Here is a 19436-nt window from a genome sequence, read left to right as displayed (position 1 = left end):
GCACGCAGAGCCTGTGCTCCGCAACCAGAGAAGCCACTGCAATGAGAAGTCTGCGCACTGCAACAAAGAGTAGTCCCCACTCGCCACAACTGAAGAAAGCCCGTGCAAAGCAAACAAAGATCCAGAGCAGCCAAAAATTAATTAATTAATTTTAAAAACCTATCTAAATAGCACCTGGTGGCTCAGACAGTAAAGTGTCTGTCTACAGTGTGGAAGACCCGGGTTCGAGCCCTGGGTTGGGAAGATCCCCTGGAGAAGGAAATGGCAATCCACTGCAGTACTATTGCCTGGAAAATCCCATGGACAGAGGAGCCTGGTAGGCTACAGTCTATGGGGTCTCAAAGAGTCGGACACGACTGAGCGACTTCACTTTCAAGTAGCACCTATTCAGCAACCCATCTGAGAAAACTGATGGAGGGTCCATGTAAACATCCATAGGTGGCTCCTCTTGCTTAACTTTCCCTGCTCCATGTCCTGCTGCTTGGCCTCCACTGTCTGGACCCAGGATTGGCACTCAAACAAAGGCAGTGGTCTCTCAGTTCAGTTCAGTTCAGTCGCTCAGTCGTGTCCAACTCTTTGCGACCCCATGAATCACAGCACACCAGGCCTCCCATCACCAACTCCTGGAGTTGACTCAAATTCACGTCCATTGAGTCAGTGATGCCATCCAGCCATCTCATCCTCTGTTGTCCCCTTCTCCTTCTGCCCCCAATCTCCCCCAGCATCAGAGTCTTTTCCAATGAGTCAACTCTTCACATGAGGTGGCCAAAGTACTGGAGTTTCAGTTTTAGCATCATTCCTTCCAAAGAACACCCAGTGCTGATCTCCTTTAAAACGGACTGGTTGGATCTCCTTGCAGTCCAAGGGCCTCTCAAGAGTCTTCTCCAACATCACAGTTAAGAAAGGTGCTCAGCTTTCTTCACAGTCCAACTCTCGAATCCATACATGACCACTGGAAAAACCATAGCCTTGACTAGATGGACCTTTGTTGGCAAAGTAATGTCTCTGCTTTTCAATATGCTATCTAGGTTGGTCATAACTTTCCTTCCAAGGAGTAAGCGTCTTTTAATTTCATGGCTGCAATCGTCATCTGCAGTGTTTCCACTGTTTCCCCATCTATTTCCCATGAAGTGATGGGACTGGATGTCATGATCTTCGTTTTCTGAATGTTGAGCTTTAAGCCAACTTTTTCACTCTCCTCTTTCACTTTCATCAAGAGGCTTTTGAGTTCCTCTTCACTTTCTGCCATAAGGGTGGTGTCATCTGCATATCTGAGGTTATTGATATTTCTCCTGGCAATCTTGATTCCAGCTTGTGCTTCTTCCATCCCAGCGTTTCTCATGATGTACTCTGCATATAAATTAAATAAGCAGGGTGACAATATACAGCCTTGACGTACTCCTTTTCCTATTTGGAACCAGTCTGTTGTTCCATGTCCAGTTCTAACTGTTGCTTCCTGACCTGCATAGGTTTCTCAAGAGGCAGGTCAGGTGGTCTGGTATTCCCATCTCTTTCAGTGGTCTCTAAGCAGGCATAAAGAAGACCAAGTCACCAATCAGGTAGCCCATCAGGAAAACTATGTCCCATAAAGGCCCATCCTAATGAATAATGAATGACAGATACATTTAGATCCTCTCTCTTGGGATGTTTTAAACACAAGTCACAGGGAGTGGTCACCAGAAGCAGAGATGGCAGTACAGGCTGAGACTATGAAAAAGAAGCAGGGGGATGCGGATTTGAGAGAATGGCAAAATTACTGGAGTATAGGCAATAGATGCTTGTTAAAGAGGGGCTGAGCAAGCAACCAGAGCCTATTTTGGATCACAAGAGCTGCAGTTGATTCCTGGAACAAATGGGAGTTCTGCTGATGATATGATACGATTTTCTAAAGTTTCCTAATTTTCTTTAAATAAATCCTCAGCATCTGCAGTATTGTGGACATTTTGGAGAAGGCAATGGCACCCCACTCCAGTGCTTTTTCCTGGAAAATCCCATGGATGGAGGAGCCTGGTAGGCTGCAGTCCATGGGGTCGCTAGAGTCGGACACGACCGAGCGACTTCCCTTTCATTTTTCACTTTCATGCATTGGAGAAGGAAATGGCAACCCACTCCAGTGTTCTTGCTTGGAGAGTCCCAGGGACGGGGGAGCCTGGTGGGCTGCCGTCTATGAGGTCACACAGAGTCAGACACGACTGAAGCGACTTAGCAGCAGCAGCCTGGCATTTTATATCTCATAAGAGCCCAACTAACACAAGGGTGTCCCTGTTGCTTTAGCTTTTGATTCTATCAGGGAGTACCCCATGAAGGAAAGGGTAAGTATGATCTTCATTGGGTGGTGGTGTTTAGTCACTAAGTTGTGTCCAGCTCTTGTGACCTCAGGGTCTATCGCCCACTGGGCTCCTCTGTTCATAGGATTTCCCAGGCAAGAACACTGGAGTGGGTTGCCATTTCCTTCTCCAGGGGATCTTCCCAACCCAGGGATCAAACCCATATCTTTTGCATTGGCAGGCAGATTCTTTACCCCTGAGCCACCAGGGAAGCCCATGATCTTCATTAAGAGCAAAATGATGTGAGTGTGGGTACATGTGTAGGTGGCTGCCTGCCCAGGAGTGTATAACAGTAGAAGGTAGAAACTTCAGTTACCTCTTAGAGCAAGTCTGACAGCACCAAAGTTTATATTAATACTTTTTGTCATTCCTTTTTTCTGCCGCATCAGTGTGGGTCTGTGTGTCCTTGGGGGGGTAGGGGTGGGGCGGGTGAAGAAAGGCAAAGTCAGGGAGACTATGCAACTCAGGCAAAGAAAGCTAGCAGAAAGTGCAACTGCCAAGGAGAGAGGAATCTGAGTATTTCTAGATCAGAGTTTCTCAACTTTCAGAAATGAAGATTTCTGGTTCATCTTAGACCAACTGAATGGAATATCTGGATCAGGGGCCTAGGAACGTGCATTTTTGTAAATTTGCCTGATGATTCACGAAATGCTTTCCTTTAAGACCCACTGCTCTGAGTCGGACACGACTGAGTGACTTCACTTTCACACATTGGAGAAGGAAAAGACAACCTACTCCAGGGTTCTTGCCTAGAGAATCCCAGGGACGGAGGAGCCTGGTAGGCTGCCATCTATGGGGTCGCACAGAGTTGGACACGACTGAAGTGACTTAGCAGCAGCAGTAGCAGCAGCAGCTCTAAGTCTGGGCTTCCCGGTTGGCGCTAGTGGTAAAGAACCCACCCACCAATGCAGGAGACATAAAAAATGCAGGTTCTATCCCTGCGTCGGGAAGATCCCCTGGAGGAGGGCATGGCAACCCCACTCCAGTATTCTTGCCTGGAGAATCCCATGGACAGAGGAGCCTGGCAAGCTATAGTCCAGAGGGTCAAAAAGAGTCGGACACGACTAAAGGGACTTAACTAGCCCACTCTAAGTCCAGGGTCAAGAAAAGCTTGTTGGGGAGGAGGTGGCTGCTTAGGACCAATGGTAGAAAGGCTAGTCGTGCATATACTTACATTACAATAGATGAAAAAAGTTAGGAGAGAGAAAATGTGTGAGGTGAGGCAGGGGTGTGGGGTGCACAGAACAGAGTGGGATGCAGGTCTCGGCAATCTCCAGCCTAGATGATAACTGAGATATGTGACGGATTACATTTCTGCTCATGTCAGAATTTTCATAGTCAGCACAGAAGTGCTATATAAAGCTTTCCCCTCTTCTATATTATAGTCCTTTTAAGATTTACGGAGCACCAGCTATAGGGAGAACACTGCGTTAGCAGCTGTCAGAGAAAACAGGAGCTTATCATGTACTTGAAATTGGACAAAATAAATCTGTGATTTACATTGAAGGGTAACTACAAAGCAACATAGAAAAAAGTGCAAATTCATTCAGTAACGAAAACTCACTGTGTCCATCATGTGCTGCTGCTGCTAAGTCGCATCAGTGGTGTCTGACTCTGTGCAACCCCAAAGACGGCAGGCCATCAGGCTACCCCGTCCCTGGAATTCTCCAGGCAAGAACACTGGAGTGGGGTGCCATTGCCTTCTCCAATGCATGAAACTGAAAAGTGAAAGTGAAGTCGCTCAGTCGTGTCCGACTCTTCGTGACCCCGTGGACTGTAGCCCACCAGGCTCCTCCGTCCATGGGATTTCCCAGGCAAGAGTACTGGAGTGGGGTGCCATTGCCTTCTAGAATCTCCAGGGTGTGGTATATCAGAAGGTGATGTGGGTAAGTTTAAAAGCAGATTTTGTTAAGACTACAGAGACTTTGAGGTATTCTGTCTAAAGAAGGATTTAGATTCACACGGGTCAGAAGTAGGGTAACATCAGTCATTCAACATTCCATGCACTTATTGAGTGTCTATTGTTTTTGTAGTGGTAAGTAAAGCAGACAAAAATCCCTCCCCTTATGGAGCTTATATTCTGATAGGAGAGAGACAAGAAAACAAAATAAATTGTATGTTGTGTTAGAACAAGTGGTAAATGCTCTGGCTCCTTGGTGGCTCAGACGGTAAAGAATCTGCCTGCAATGCAGGAGACCTGTGTTTGATCCCTGGGTTGGAAAGATCCCCTGGAGAAGGGAATGGCTACCCACTCTAGTGTTCCTGCCTGGAGAATTCCACGGACAGAGGAATGTGTTGGGCTACAGTCCATGGGGTCCCAAAGAGTCGGACATGACTGAGTTACTAATACTTAACAGAGATGCAATACCAGGTGATCTTTTGGGAAATTCATTAGAAGACATTTGAACAAAGATTTACAAGTGTCAAAGAAGGCTTTTTGGATATATTGTATTGTGCTTAGTTGCTCAGTCGCGTCTGGCTCTTTGTGACCCCGTGGACTGTAGCTCTCCAGGCTCCTCTGTCTTATTGGAGTGGATTGTCATGCCCGCCTCCAGGGGATCTTCCCAACCCAGGGATCAAACCCAGGTTTCCCGCATTGCAGGCAGATTCTTTACCAGCTGAGCCACCATGCAGTGTGTTCCAGATAAAGAGGCAGCAAAAGTGCAAATTCCCTGAAGAAGCCTGCCTGCATTTTCAAAAAAGCAGCCAGGAACCAGCATGTACCTTTGGAAGTGAGGAAGACAGATTATATACTGGATAAGAGTTTAGAAAGGAAAGGGAGTAAGGGTGTCAAATAATTTAAGGCCATGGAGGATGTGGAGAAGATGTTTGTTCTATGTTAAGCGTGACGGCAGCCACTCTGAGCAGAACATGATCTGACATGAAGGATACTTCCTTTCAGCTGTGTGAACTTGGACCCAATTTGTAACCTATCTAAATTTGTTTCCTCCTCTGTAAACTAGAGAAAAGCATCTGACTTCATGAGGTTGTGATGATTAAGAAAGATGATATGTGCATTTAGTATCTACCTGAACTAGGGCAGGCATATTCTTTTCCCTGCCCCGTTTCCTGTCTCCTCTCTTCTGCCTCTTCTACCTGGTTCCAGGTGCCAGGAGACAAGAGGCACGAAACAGCCTGGCAGAGTACAGCCCACGTAAGGGGAAGGAAGAAAAGGGGGCAGCTGGTGTAAGGCCTAGGTTAACAGACATACTGCTGCTGCTGCTAAGTCGCTTCAGTCGTATCCAACTCTGTGCGACCCCATAGATGGCAGCCCACCAGGCTCCCCGTCCCTGGGATTCTCCAGGCAAGAACACTGAAGTGGGTTGCCATTTCCTTCTCCAATGCATGAAAGTGAAAAGTGAAAGTGAAGTCACTCAGTCGTGTCTGACTCCTAGCGACCCCATGGACTGCAGCCTACCAGGCCACTCTGTCCATGGGATTTTCCAGGCAAGAGTACTGGAGTGGGTTGCCATTGCCTTCTCCGGAGATGGGCAGAATGGATAAAATAAAAACATGTTCCAGCAATATGCAATCTAGAAAATACTCATTTTAGATCCAAAGACATTAATAGGTTTTTAAAAAAAAGATATTCTATGCATTTTTATGCAAGTACTAACCAAAAGGGAGCTTCGGTTGGTTATATTAAGATTATACAAAATAGACTTTAAAAAAGTTATGAGACAAAGAAAGTCATTATATATTAAAAAAGGTTCAATAGAGGAAGATTATAAAAACTTATAAACATTTACATAACTAGTACAGACATACTAGTTGGACTTTAAAATAACTATTCGTGTTTTACGATGCGGATTAGAGGGACAGAGCTACGAGTAGAGACTCAGATGGGTGGCCCTACTGGGTATAGACACCGGTCTGCCAGGTCTCAATTTTTAAAAAAACTCCCTCAAACATTTATAGATAGTTTATCAACGCAGACTCCGGGCATGCTAGAGTTATGTTTAATTGTTCCATTGTTTAACGTGCTAACTCCCCGAACGTTAACTGATTAATCTGTCTTCTAATTAATGTTTGAATGATTCTCCTCAGGTCTAGACTATTAAGGGCACTTCTATTTAAAAATAGTCTGTCGTCTGCTTGTGCTGTCAGGTGCCATTAGGTATATCTGAGGTCGCCGTTTTGAGTGACCCGCGATGGCTTCAAAATATACATAAAAATAACAACAGAAAACAACAGATCCGCCGCTCCCCCCCCCACCCCCCGCCCCCCGCTTAATTAGTGATGAAAGGTTTTGTCGCGTTTGTCTGGGCCTGGGGCTAGCTCTCAGCCCCCGATTGTGGAGAGTGGTAATCATCAAGGTGTGCTCATCATCAAGGTGTGCTCAGAAATCTCCGGGCCAGGGAACTGGCGGCCAGGTCTCTTCCGAGGTCCCCCAAGTCGCCTCCTACTTTGGGTGACTGCATGTTTATTTACTTGCAATAAATGATTGTAAATTAATGTACCCAAGTGCAGGCCGACCCCAGGGGTGGCGGGATTTTTGCAGCTCCACCGTGTGGACCAGACAGCGGCGGGCGGCGCTGGCCTCGGCATCACCGGGGTACGGAGCCCGCGCCGGCTCGGGTCCGGGTCTGCGGCTCTTGGCCCGCCCTGAGGGCTGGAGCCGGGGGCGGGCCCCGCGTGGATCCGCCTGCGCCCCCACCCGCGCGCGCCCAGGCACCTCCCAAAGCCAACCCCCCTCCCACTACGCCGGCCGCGTCCCCACCCTCCACCGCCCCAGCCGCCCGCTTCCTCCGCCGCGCCGGCCCCCGCTCCTCCTCCGCCGACCTGGTCCGCCCCCTCCCCGGCCCGGGCCGGCCCCCTCCCTCTCCCCGGCGGCTCTAGCAGGCTAGCTCTTCCCTCTTCCCACACCGCCCTCAGCCGCACTCCCGTCTGGAGAGGAATCGAGCGCCGAGCGCATCGATAGCTCTGCCCTCTGCGGCCGCCCGGCCCCTAACTCATCGGTGCGCTCGGAGCTCGATTTTCCTAGGCGGCGGCCGCGGCGGCGGAGGCACAGCGGCGGCGGTGGCGGCGGTCGGCGGCGGCGGCGGTGGCGGCGGCGGTTCGGCCAGTACTCCCGGCCCCCGCCATTTCTGACTGGGAGCGAGCGCGGCGCAGGCACTGAAGGCAGCGGCGGGGGCCAGAGGCTCGGCGGCTCCCAGGTGCGGGAGAGAGGTACAGAGCGGACCACCCCTCGCGGCTCCTGCCGGGGTCCCGACCCTCCTTGCCGGCGCCGGGCGGGGCCGGCGGCGAGTGAATGAATTAGGGGTCCCTGGAGGGGCGGGAAGGGGGTGCGGGTGCGGGGCCTGGGCGGGCGGGCGGGCCGCCGGGCGGACGGGGCCGGTGGCGGGGAGGGGGGGGCGGTCTGCAAGGGGAGACGCGGCGACGCGGGGAATGAGGAATGGGCGGTGCGGGGCTGAGGAGGGTGAGGCTGGAGGCGGCCGCCGCTGGGGCTGCTTCCTGGACGGGGAACCCCTTCCTTCCTCCTCCCCGAGAGCCGCGGCTGGAGGCGGCCGGGGAGAAACTCGCGGGCCGGGCGGGCCGCCCCTCTGGGCGGTCGGGTGCGGTGGAGGTTACTCCCGCCGCACTCCGGCCTCCCCTCCCCCTCGCCGTCCTTCCCTCACCCTCCTCTCCGCTCCCGCACCTCTTCCTCCCTTCCTAGTACTGGGCTGCCTCGGTTGCTGCCTTCTCTGCTGCATCTCTCATCTCTGGGACGAAGGTATAAACTTCCCCAAGCGCAGACTGGACGGCTTGTGGTCCTTTTTCAGTGTGTAGGGGGGATAGATGAGTAAGAGGCGAGGTCGCGTTTTGGAGGCGCAGGGGAAAGTGCTTAGAGACCACTGATGGAGGTTATTGTGTTTGGAAAAAATGCTTCTGCAGCCGAGTTCCTGACGGCTCCCCTCCCCCCCCCCCCCCCCCCCCCCGTATGGGCTGTGACATTGCTGTGGCCACAAAGGAGGTGGTGGAGGTAGAGATGGTGGTGAAAGAACAGGTGGCCAACACCCTGCAACGTAAAGCCTGGACTTCGTGTAAAGGAAAAAGTTAATCCCAGAAGGTCTGTTTTGCTTTGTCAAGTTAAAACACACACAGCAAACCCGCACAGCAGAAGCAGGGCTCTTTCCTTGCTAGTTGAGTGTAAACAGCAGTAGTTAAAATTGCACGTGAAGTTTAATTTGCTTGTTTTCCTTTCCCCCGTGCCTTCTGTATTACCCTTATGCGTACAAATTTGACCCCCATCCCAGGAGTTATTACAGTACTCCTAAACGGTTCTCAGGCCCTTTTTTTTTTTTTTTTCAAAGCGACCTACAAGAGAAGTTAATTGTAGCAATCTGCCAGCCAAGTGCCTGAAATACTCTGAGGCATGTGCAGTGGTGCAGGTGAAGTCCTAAACTGGCCTTCTTAAATCTTGATAATCCACCAAAACGAGTGGTTAAGAACAAAAAAGCATTTTCTAGTTCTTACTTACTATACATGTTACATTTGTAATGGAAAAAAAAAATCGTTCAAAAGAAATTACAGAGGGAAAAAATTCTGTTCATAGTCATCATCTCAGAATCAACCTTATGAGTGATGTCATTCTTAGGTGACTAAGGTCCGAAATGCTGACTTGATCGTGTAGTGGGCTAGAGACGTCAAAAATGGTTGATAGCAGTACTGTTTACCTTAGACTGTATCCGTCCACAGGCATTCTTGGTTTTAATAGACAGTAGATGAAGTGATAATTCATTATTTTTTATGACCAAAAAAGTGAACATTTTTTTGCCTGAATGAAATGCTCAGTTCTGGTCCCAGTTCCACCCCTTACTAGCTTATGTAGTTTTGGACACGGGGGACACCTTTGGCCTGTGATTTTTCATGGGAACCCATTTCTCTCTAGTGGATTTAAAGAAACTTGATTTTTTGAAATCCAAGTCAAAGATTTTTTTCAGAAATAACCACTGCATAAAAAAGTAGACCAGAAAGTGTGTGGTGTTGAGAATTCACATGTGTATGTACAAGCTAAGCACTAATCCAGTATTTGTCCACAGTCTCCCCTAGACTAGCTAGCTCACTTACTGGCCATAAGGCTCCAAAATTACTGAAGATGCCAATGTGGAGTGTGTCAATATTGCCACAACAGAAATAAGAATGGAGAATTAAACAATATTAATTCATTTAAAAAAAGAAATAATTAGCCCTTTACTTGGTAACAGAAATAGAATATTTAATGAAAAGTAACTGTTTTCCAAAACAAATGCAACAATTAGCAAGAAGAGTGGCATTGTTTCACACTTTCACAAATCTCTCTAATTGTATGGCTTAGCAGAAGATAGCTGGATCCTCATAGCTGCTTCTGTAGTCAATGTATTGTGATCACAGGTCTGGAAAATTCTATTGTATACGCTTGTGAAAGAATAAGAGTGGGAAGGGTAAATCACCACATACCATTATCATCAAACCAGGTTTTGCCTCTTGGACTCTCTCCAAAAGTCTTAGGAACCCTAGTGGGTTCCTACACCACATTTTCAGAACTACTGTTCTAGGCTATCCAAATTTTATTGGAGGGGTGGGGTGGGCAGGGAACTAGAGGATACATTTTGCTGTGATTATCCTCACCGATCACATTTGCTATGGCCAATATTAGGAATGAAAAGAGGGAGCAAAACAGGACATAATGTGTGTTGACGGTGGCCCTAGACAAGCCTAGGTGGCACAGAGCAGGCCCGTGAGGAACTGTGATACAGCAGTTGCTGGGCCTGTCTGCTCTTTGGGAATGGGTTCAGGAAGTAGAGCCAGAGCAAGGATGTGGTGGGGTTCAGTAAATGGGATGCCGCATGTGTATAATGTTTGTATAGTATATCTGCACTTTGATTAATCTGGAACTACTTACCCTATAGTACATTGCTGGACATTGACTGCCAGTTCACGACTTAAATTTGTAGTAATGTAGTTATTGAGGGAAAGGAGATTAAAGTAGATACATTCATTTCAAAGAGTTAGAAACTAACTAAAAAAACATTGTCTGTGTTGGTGCTGTTAAACCTTACGTGTTGTTGATATTTATTGCTACTGTTGGGAGTTGATATATGACAAGCAGAGAGTAAAAGTCATGTGGGTTACTGTGATATAACTAACATCTTTTAGAAATTCTCTCATTAAAAGCATGCTTGTCTTTAAATATTATTTAATTCTATTTTCTTTGCAAAGTGCTATTTTTCAGCACTAATAATAGCATATATTGTGATTGATGATCAGATGATCTATGCTGAATAGTTCACAATTCTCAAAAGTTCTCTTATTTTTTACACCATTATTTTACCCAGCAGATAATTTACAGATTAAAATGTCACCAGATACTGTCCTCATCTGCTTGGCATCTCAGTTTTTATTTTCCCAGCATAGTGTCTAGCTTTGACAATCCTCCTGCCACCCCAGTTTGATTCTTGCTAACTGTCCTGGAGAACGACCATAATGATGCTTTTAAAAAGTTTTCTATAGCTGTCGGCTCCAACAGAGACACTCAGCGTATCCACTTGTAACTCTTAGGGGCCCACATCAGTGAGGAATACTGTGGCGGTAGCTGTCAACAAGTTCTGTGCGGCTGTGTCCACGGGACATAGAGCGGCGCACTCAACACTTGTCCTGAGCGAAGTCATGGCTTGCTCCTTCGAGAGCCATTAACTGCTGCGGAACAGCAGACTACTGGCTCTTTAGATAGAGCAGCCTGAATCTAAGGTAAAAGAACTGTGCACTCTGAATGCGTTGTTCTCAAATGCTGATGAGGGAGTTAGTAAACAAACTACAATTCATTGCAATATACATCTGTTGTCAACTGGTGTTTCCTTGAATTTTGTGAAGTTATTTTGAAAATAATTTTCCGTATAAAGGTGAATTTGTGTATTGATAGAGTATTTGGGTTACATTAACCTCATGTGCGGCACATGTTCTAATTTAGTCACATTTTCATTATTTTTATTATAAGGCCTGCTGAAAATGACTGAATATAAACTTGTGGTAGTTGGAGCTGGTGGCGTAGGCAAGAGTGCCTTGACGATACAGCTAATTCAGAATCACTTTGTGGATGAATATGATCCTACGATAGAGGTAAATCTTATTTTAATATTATGCATATTGACTTGTGCAGGCCCATCCTTTGGGTACAAAAAATGGTTTCTCTGATCATTTTCTCTGACTACTCATTATAAGGCAGTTATACTAATCATAGTTTTATTACATTAACTGAAATGTACTTGGGTTTCCCAGCTTTCCTTTGATGTTATAAGTAACCACAGGTATGAGAGCCCAGCCCGTCTTCTCTCAGGATAGTAATACTGTGACTTCACTTTGTGTTAGTGTATGTGTATTTTGATTGGAAGTGTATTACAGAGTTTTCTCAGAGGATGAAAATGTGAATTTACCTCTTGTCTGTCAAATGAGACATATCTAATAGTCATTTTAAAAAGGTGGCTTTTATTTTTATGGGGTTTTGGTTGTTTTTTTTTGTTTTTTTTTTGGTATTTTGATGTCACATGTAGAGTTGACACTGGTGATGTATAATCACGATAATTTAATTAAAAGCATTTGTTTAGTAGTATTTTCATATTTTCTTTTCACTTTGAAGTAGTGGAGAACCTACAACTACCTGATACATTTTAGAAAGCTCATTCTTTGCTTCTGTGGATATGTATATCAGCTGATATATAAGGGTACCACCACCAATCCTTAGCTTTGCTTTTCAGCCCTTTTTCAATTTATTCAGGGCAGTGTTAGAATTGTTTTTTTAATTACGAATTGATTAATTAATAATTTTCAGACTTCTTCAGTTTTGTGAAAATGAACCAAAGGATGGCTAACAGCAAAATGATAGAATAAAGGCCTGGCAGAGAGCTTGAGAGGTCAGGTAGTATTCCCCACTGCCTTCTGGCAGAACTGTACTCAGATGCTTGGAAGCAGATAAGGATTTATTTAATCCCAAAGACCTGCAGGAGGGACTGGCACATAACTGTCCTTCTTAACTAATTTCCAGAATGTACTTATTAGTATGTTTCTTGCATAGTCTGAATCTTCCTGTTAAGTTTAACATAGTACCAGCTCATCTTTCAAATAGATTTATGTTGTTAGATTATTTCTTAGACTTCTTTATTCCAGGTTAAGCAGTCCTAATCCTTTGACTTTTATTCTGGATCTGATATTACCAGATTTTTAATCAGCTCTGAAAAATTTCCCAGAACTTTCTCAGCGCCCCAAGCTGTAGCGTCTAGAACAGGTCAGAATGCCCTGTTAAGGTCCTATGTATGTAATGTCTTTAAAAGAAACACCGCTTTGACTCCACTCAGGTAGTTTCTGAGGACATTGTTGGCCCTGGGACGATGTCTGTGCAGTGCAGCATTTTGAGGATTGAGTAGATAACTGTTCATAAGGAAATGTCAAATATTTTTGGTACTGCAGGAAAGAAGATGAAGAAAACCACTCTTATTTGCAAAGATCTGAGTTAAACACAGAATCAACTTTTACATGGCTTCCAGGTTTAATAATTTCTCATTAGTAAAAAGGAGAGTCTAACTTAAGTGACCCACCTATGTAAGAGTCACTCTGTATTTCCTCTTGGCAAGTCAGTTCAGTGCTGGTGGGTTTATTTTTCACTTTGAGGAGGATTAAATAGTTCACCTGTTCCCAAAGCCAGCCTATTCCACCATTTAAATTGGAAGTAAAAAGGAGTTTTAATAGAATTTAAGTTAAGCAAAGCACGGTGGTTTTCCTAGGATTCTGGAATATGGTTGTAGCAGAAGTGCCCATCTTCTCTGAAAATCTGAGGAATTCCATTATGCTCTGTTTCCTATCAGAGGTCAAGAATGATATATTAAGAATGTGATTTAAAAAAAAAAGGTTAGAAAACCTTTTGGTCAAAATTGTTTAAGTGTAATATAAATTTTAAATAAAGCTAAAAGGCTCTCCTTTATTTGGGGGGAAGAAAAAGCTTATAAATTCAAACCCATTAACTCTGATAGGATTTCTGCCAAATCAGAAGACTTGACCCAGGGAAGCATTGATGACCCGTGAACTTTGAAACTGACGTCCCGTCACTAGAGCAGTCACCTGGGAAAAGGTTTCGGAGATTGTCTCTTATCTCCCTAGTGACAGTGAGTCTCTGAGGGAACCGACACATTAAATTCTTGGTGTAGTTCAACTAGAAGAAAAGCAGGAGATCCAGAAGTTTATTTTAATAAACAAAAATACATGACATTTTTATAAAAAGTTGAAGAATAGTGAGCATCACTACTGCTAAAGTTTTTGATTGGTGAACACTATAGGTCAGAGAAAATAAGAGAGGCCATAGACTTGGCACATTTGGAATTCTCATCAGTTTTCCTGCGTTAAAACAAGGGGAAAGAAGTTTAGAGAAAAATTTCTAATTAAGTAATACCTTATTTTCTAGTTGTTTAGAATTTGCAGAGATTTATACTGTAAGAAAGGTGGTCATAGTTTCATTTTATTAATAACAATGGTCTCTGAGAGGTTGTAACTTGCTTAAGGATACTTAGCTAGTAAGTGATAGAATTTTAAGTTTTCTGAGATCAAGTTAAGTGGAATTTCCACTGTACTCTTGTATAGCTTTTTAAAAATGAAAAAACTGGGCTTCAAATTAAGAAAATATTTAATATTGGAGGCTGATTCGGATTTCCCAATATATCAAAATTTGAACTCAGCATTCTATCAGGCATCTTAATGGCAGAGATTGATACAGAATTGGGTATGATGCATGGATGGAGCATGTTTATATTTGCATGATAATCACCTTTACTTCTATGCTGAGAAGATTTTATCTTTATCTTTTATGAAGCTCATCTAGGAGTTCTGAGAGGGAACGAAAGACCTTTTTAGTGGTGCAGGATTATTAAAAACTCAGTCCTCAAATACAATACTAGGCTAGAAATAATGCGTACTTTTAATAGTTTGGAGGTCATGATTATTATAAAAATACATTCTCTGAAATGTATTTTCTAAGGTAAAATTTGGTGGAAGCAGGAAAATGGAAGTGGAGATTGGAAGGATCAGGTGGTCAGTAAGCAAATATATAACCAGTATCTACTGGATATAATATAAAAATAGATAAAAGAAGTATTTCCTCCCGGGCTCCAATTCATTGACATCTGCATGCTTCTGTTAATGTGACATTTATAATTCAGTCTCTGATGAAACAGTTCTCTCCTCAATAAGGAAGAATGGATTTGTAATTGAATTGATTGGTTCCATCTCTAGCGCTCTGAGCTGTTTATTCGCCAAGATATATCAGTTTCTCTTTGAAAAAAAAATTTCCATGTTAATTGTGGAATTTACTTGCTGATTAAGGTATTTAAACTTTAGAGAATTAAATCAGTATTAAATAGGAATTTAAGAAAAGCACTGTTTAATGATATAAGCTGTTAAGTTTCTTTTGTCTTTCATTCCTTTCTTTTTTGTTTAAAAAAAAAACCCATGTATCAGTAGGTACTAAGGAGGAATGGGTGGTGACTTTGCCCCTCAGGGGACATTTGTCAATCATCTGGAGACAATTTTGGTTGTCACAGCTTGAGGATGGGGACTGCTACTGGCATCTATAGTGGACAGAGGTCGAGGGTTCTGTTAACCTCCCTGTAGTGCATGGGACAGCCCCCCCCCAAAATGACATGGCCCTAGATGTCAGTAGTGCCCAGGCTGAGACCCTAATATGCATTACATACAGCTTTAAACATTCTGTAAGTTGTGAGATTCAAGTCCGTGAGAGTGGTTTATGTTAGATTTTTTTTTTAACATAGTATAGATGGAAACCTTTCACTTTCTAAACTAGCAGTATATTAGCTTACTCTGGAGTTCTGTAAAAACATTGTTGTTTTTAAAACAAGGTACACAGCAGTTTTGTAAATGCCTTTCTTTCTCTTCAAGGCTGTGGCCTCTCTTCAGCCACCCCCCCCCACTTTCAACTGAGTGCCCTCTACTGGTCAACTTACTTGCTTTTATAATAACAATTGAAATCCTAAGTTTGGATGTTTTTTCTATTTAAGCTGTGGGTATAAACAATTTATAACTATAAATTTTATTTAAAAGTCTTATTTTATATAATGTTTTAACAATCTAAAGTATCAGTTTTTCTCTGCTAGTATTAAGATTACTGTGTGAACTAGTTAGGCATAAATAAATATGTGAGTGAATATTTTTAACTAAGAGTGGAAAAGCAGCAATGTGAAGAAAACAGGGCGGTGCCCTTGTTAACATTGATTGAGGCTGCTTTGTCTGAGGGGACAAGAAGTGGCACTTCAGGTCTGTGAGTTTCTTTTGGTGCACACAGGAGGTGCCTTACAGAGTTCAAAGCTTAGTGATGAATTTCGTGGGGTGTTAGGAATGGCCTATTCAAAACTGATAAGCTGAAAGATAACATTATGTGCAGTTTTATAGGACTGTAGAATAATTGAGAGTACCTTATTGTGTTAATTTGTTTTTAGAATAAACTAACACAAAATTCAGGTACTGTATTTAGGTCAATTTAAGAATATTTATTTAATAATAACTATTTATTGAGACCTGAATGATAAAAATTATTGGGCATGTTTTATTCTAACTTTGGAGTTTTTATAAATACAAAACTTTAAAAACATTCAAATGAAAGTTGGCAATGGAAATAAAAGGAAAACTTTTTATGGTTTGGCATCTCATAAGATTCTGGTTTACCATGTAATTAATTTCTTAATTCTATAAATGTTATTCAGTGCCTACTCAGTACTTCCTAGGGTCTTCAAATACAAAGCAGCCTTCCTAGGGTCTACAAATACATTGAGAAACAAAAGGGGCCACCAGATCATTGCCGTTGTGGAGCTTATTAGTCTTAGACATATTTGGAAGCAGATCTACTGTTTATAGACAGTAATCCTAATTGTATGTAACTTAGAGGCTTTATGCTTTAGGAGGGCAATAGATTTCTTATATCTTAATTATATTATCTCATAGTACCTAGGTTTATGGAACAGTTATATTATTGTGATCTTAATATAATAAAATTAAAAATGGATAGTAAAAATAAAATATTTGAGAGGATTAAATAGGGATACAGTGCTTACCTTAGGTAATTTTTGAACTTTCTATTTGGCACATTTCAACATGCGAAGAGTTGACTCATTGGAAAAGACTCTGATGCTGGGAGGGATTGGGGGCAGGAGGAAAAGGGGACGCCAGAGGATGAGATGGCTGGATGGCATCACCGACTCGATGGACGTGAGTTTGAGTGAACTTCGGGAGTTGGTGATGGACAGGGAGGTCTGGCGTGCTGCGATTCATGGAGTTGCAGAGTCGGACACGACTGAGCGACTGAAGTGATTGAACTGAAACCCATGGAAAAGTAGTTAAAAAAAATTGTACAGTGAATACCTCTTACCTTTAAACTACACAAATTTGCTTTAAGTGTGTATACCTCTCTATGAGCATCCATAAGTGCTGAGTTACTTTAGTCGTGTCTGACTGTTTGCGATTCCATGGACTGTAGTCCATCAGGCTCCGCTGTCCATGGGGTTCTCCAGGCAAGAATACTGGAGTGTGTTGCCATGTCCCCCTCCAGGGAATCTTCCCAACCCAGGGACCGAACCCGCTCTCTTACATCTCCTGCATTGGCAGGCAGGTTCTTTACCACTAATGCTACCTGGGAAGCCCTATGTACACACATACTTGAATACATATTATTTATGTTTGTTGAATTCTTTGAAAATAAGTTGAGTATGTTGGGACCCCTTTCCTCTGGATACAGGGGTCTGCAAACTGACCTGCCTGTTGGCCCAGTAAAGCTTGTTTCTGTTTTTGTCAAGTTTAATTGGGGCACAGCTGCTTGTAGTGTAGCTTTTGCACTACAGTGTCAGAATTGAGTGGTTGCAAGAGACCAATTACTGTCTAGTCCTTTTTGGAACAAGCTTGCTGACTGTCTTCTAACAGCAAGGATAATTTCTTGTATAACTCCAACACAATGACAAAATTTAGGAAGTTCAACACTGATAAAAAGTCTAATATGTATTTCGTTGTCAAATGTTATCAGTTTCCAGAATATGCTTTTAGCAGTCTTTTTTCTCCCTTATCTCAGGATCACAAATTAGCTGTCGCATCTCACAGTCTAGAAGTTTCTCAGCTTTTCTCAGTCATTCATGACAGTGGCACATTTTGAAGAATTCAGGCCAGTTGTTTTGTGGAACATCTTCTCGTTTAGTTTTGTCTGATGGTTTCCCTATGGTCAGGTTCAGATTAAACATTTTTGGTAGAAATATTTCGGTAGAAATACTCTGAAAGTGATGTCATACCCTCCTTGGGGTATCGCATCAGGAGGCACAAGATCCTGGCTTGTTGCATTGTTAATGGTGTTATGTTAGCACTGGTTAGTGGCTAATGTCATAGCTATCTCATTATCAGTTTTATCTCTGTGAAGGTATCTTTAATTCTTTATAATAGGTACTCTGTGGGGAGATGCTTTGAGACTGTAAATATCTTGTTCTCCAATACACTCGCACCCAGTGGGTTGTAGCAGCCACTGATGATTCTCATCATGTTAAACTACCACCATCGTGACTGCACAATGGTGGGTAATCTGACTCTGTCATTACTTCTGCATTTATTAGTTGACAGCTACCATAAGTAAGGGTTCTCTCTTCTCTCCCCTCTCTTTATTTGGTTTGTCTAATTTATATCAGTAGTGACTCACAGGTTCTTTTTTCATTTGATGTTTTAAAGTCTATTCCTATAATCACTGATTTTGATGCTCACATTTATTTTTGATATGACCAGTGAAATTGCTTTTAAGCTGGCCTCTGTATCTTATTGACATATCTCCATCAGTTTTTGAACTCTTCCTTACTTTCTGGCACAGTATATTCCAGGTTCACTTTACCTGTCTCTATCTTGGACTCAGCCATTTGTCCAAAGGGCCCTAATTCATTTTAATAGGGAATGCTGTTTAGACATCAAGACCTGGATATTGGGTGTTCTTGTTGCTACTGGGATGTCACTGCTTCTAGACCCGTTTCAGCAGACAGAGCTAAGAGGCAGATTTTATTTGAAAATCATGAGTTCATTTTTCCTCTGTATCTTTCTCTCCTATATGTAAGTTTTAAATATTAATTAATCAACATTAATTAATGTTAAACATTAGCTGTGGAAATAAAAATGATAATGTCAGTTAACACAGATTGAGTTATTTAACATTAGGTTAGCTTTTCTATTTGTAGACTTGGGATTAAATATTTTTCTCCATTAAGAAAAGTAGGGATTCTTTTCACTTTTTCAAAGCATTCTTAAACCATTTAGGAAAAAGTCGAGCTGTTTGGCTACATGGAAATTAAGACATCTTTAACAAAAATATAAGGAAATATAAGGAAAACCTGGGAAAACTATTTGCATCATCTATCAAGTCAGGACTTTCTTCTGTATCTGAATTAGAAAAAAGCAAACATCCAAAAAGATAAAAACGGGGGTGTGGGGGCTAAGCACACAAATAGCCAACCTATCCACACTCACACAAAAGGTGCTGTAGAAGCATATTAAGGGATACTTCATTAATATGGCCATGCAGGTTCAAACAATAAATAACTTTTTTTTTTTTTTTTTGGCTGCACTCTGCAGCTTAGGGTATCTTAGTTCCCCAATCAGGGATTGAACCCATGCTTTCGACAGTGACAGTGTGGAGTCTTAACCACTAAACCATCAGGGAATTCCATAAATAACATTTTTATTTTCATAATGGCTAAGATTAGAATGATAGCACACCTGGAAAGGTATGGAAAAATGTGTACACTTTATGCTGCAATGGGAACATACATTATTGTAAACTTTTCTGGAGGTCATCGGATTAGCAATACATGTCAAAATGGAAACCACATGTCAATTGATCCCACTTACAGAAATTTACCTGAAAGATTCAATTGGATAAATGTTTAAATGTATATCCAGGAGTGTTTATTGCACTGTTTACAATTTTTAAAAGTGAAAATAATCTGCACATCTACTAGTAAGGAATGGGTGAAGTAAGTTATGGTATATTTATATAAATGATATTACACAGTTGTTGGAAGGGATTAAGTAGATTTGTATGTACTGACATTGAAAAATGGTTCATTATGTAAGAAGCTG

The 19436-nt window shown here is 42.8% G+C and overlaps 1 protein-coding gene and 1 long non-coding RNA gene across 6 annotated transcripts in view; one reads left to right on the top strand and one right to left on the bottom strand.

The window, feature by feature from the left end:
* Positions 1-7206: 7206 nt before the first annotated feature.
* Positions 7207-19436, top strand: part of KRAS (KRAS proto-oncogene, GTPase) — a 42792-nt gene continuing 30562 nt past the window's right edge. The window contains exons 1-3 of one of the 4 annotated variants that reach the window (XM_044941258.2): positions 7375-7496; positions 10848-11036; positions 11284-11405. In XM_044941258.2, coding sequence (XP_044797193.1) covers positions 11295-11405 — 111 coding nt within the window. In that variant the 5' untranslated portion in view covers positions 7375-7496; positions 10848-11036; positions 11284-11294. Of the gene's footprint in view, positions 7497-10847; positions 11037-11283; positions 11406-19436 lie in introns of all 4 variants that reach the window. The other 3 variants (XM_025283402.3, XM_025283399.3, XM_025283401.3) reach the window with 3 other exon arrangements.
* LOC112584508 lies at positions 13238-16899 on the bottom strand. Of its 2 annotated transcripts, none has more exons than XR_003108723.3 (2): positions 16394-16899; positions 13238-14600 (listed from the first exon to the last, which is right to left on the bottom strand). It is a non-coding gene; the product is annotated as an uncharacterized LOC112584508 (long non-coding RNA). The 2 variants fall into 2 exon arrangements; XR_003108722.3 differs by having other exon boundaries at positions 13238-13488.

The sequence above is a fragment of the Bubalus bubalis genome, chromosome 4 (assembly GCF_019923935.1).
Source record: "Bubalus bubalis isolate 160015118507 breed Murrah chromosome 4, NDDB_SH_1, whole genome shotgun sequence".
Lineage (NCBI taxonomy): Eukaryota > Metazoa > Chordata > Mammalia > Artiodactyla > Bovidae > Bubalus > Bubalus bubalis.
The sequence above is the reverse complement of the archived record's forward strand: the minus strand, read 5'-3'. Positions and strand labels throughout refer to the sequence as shown.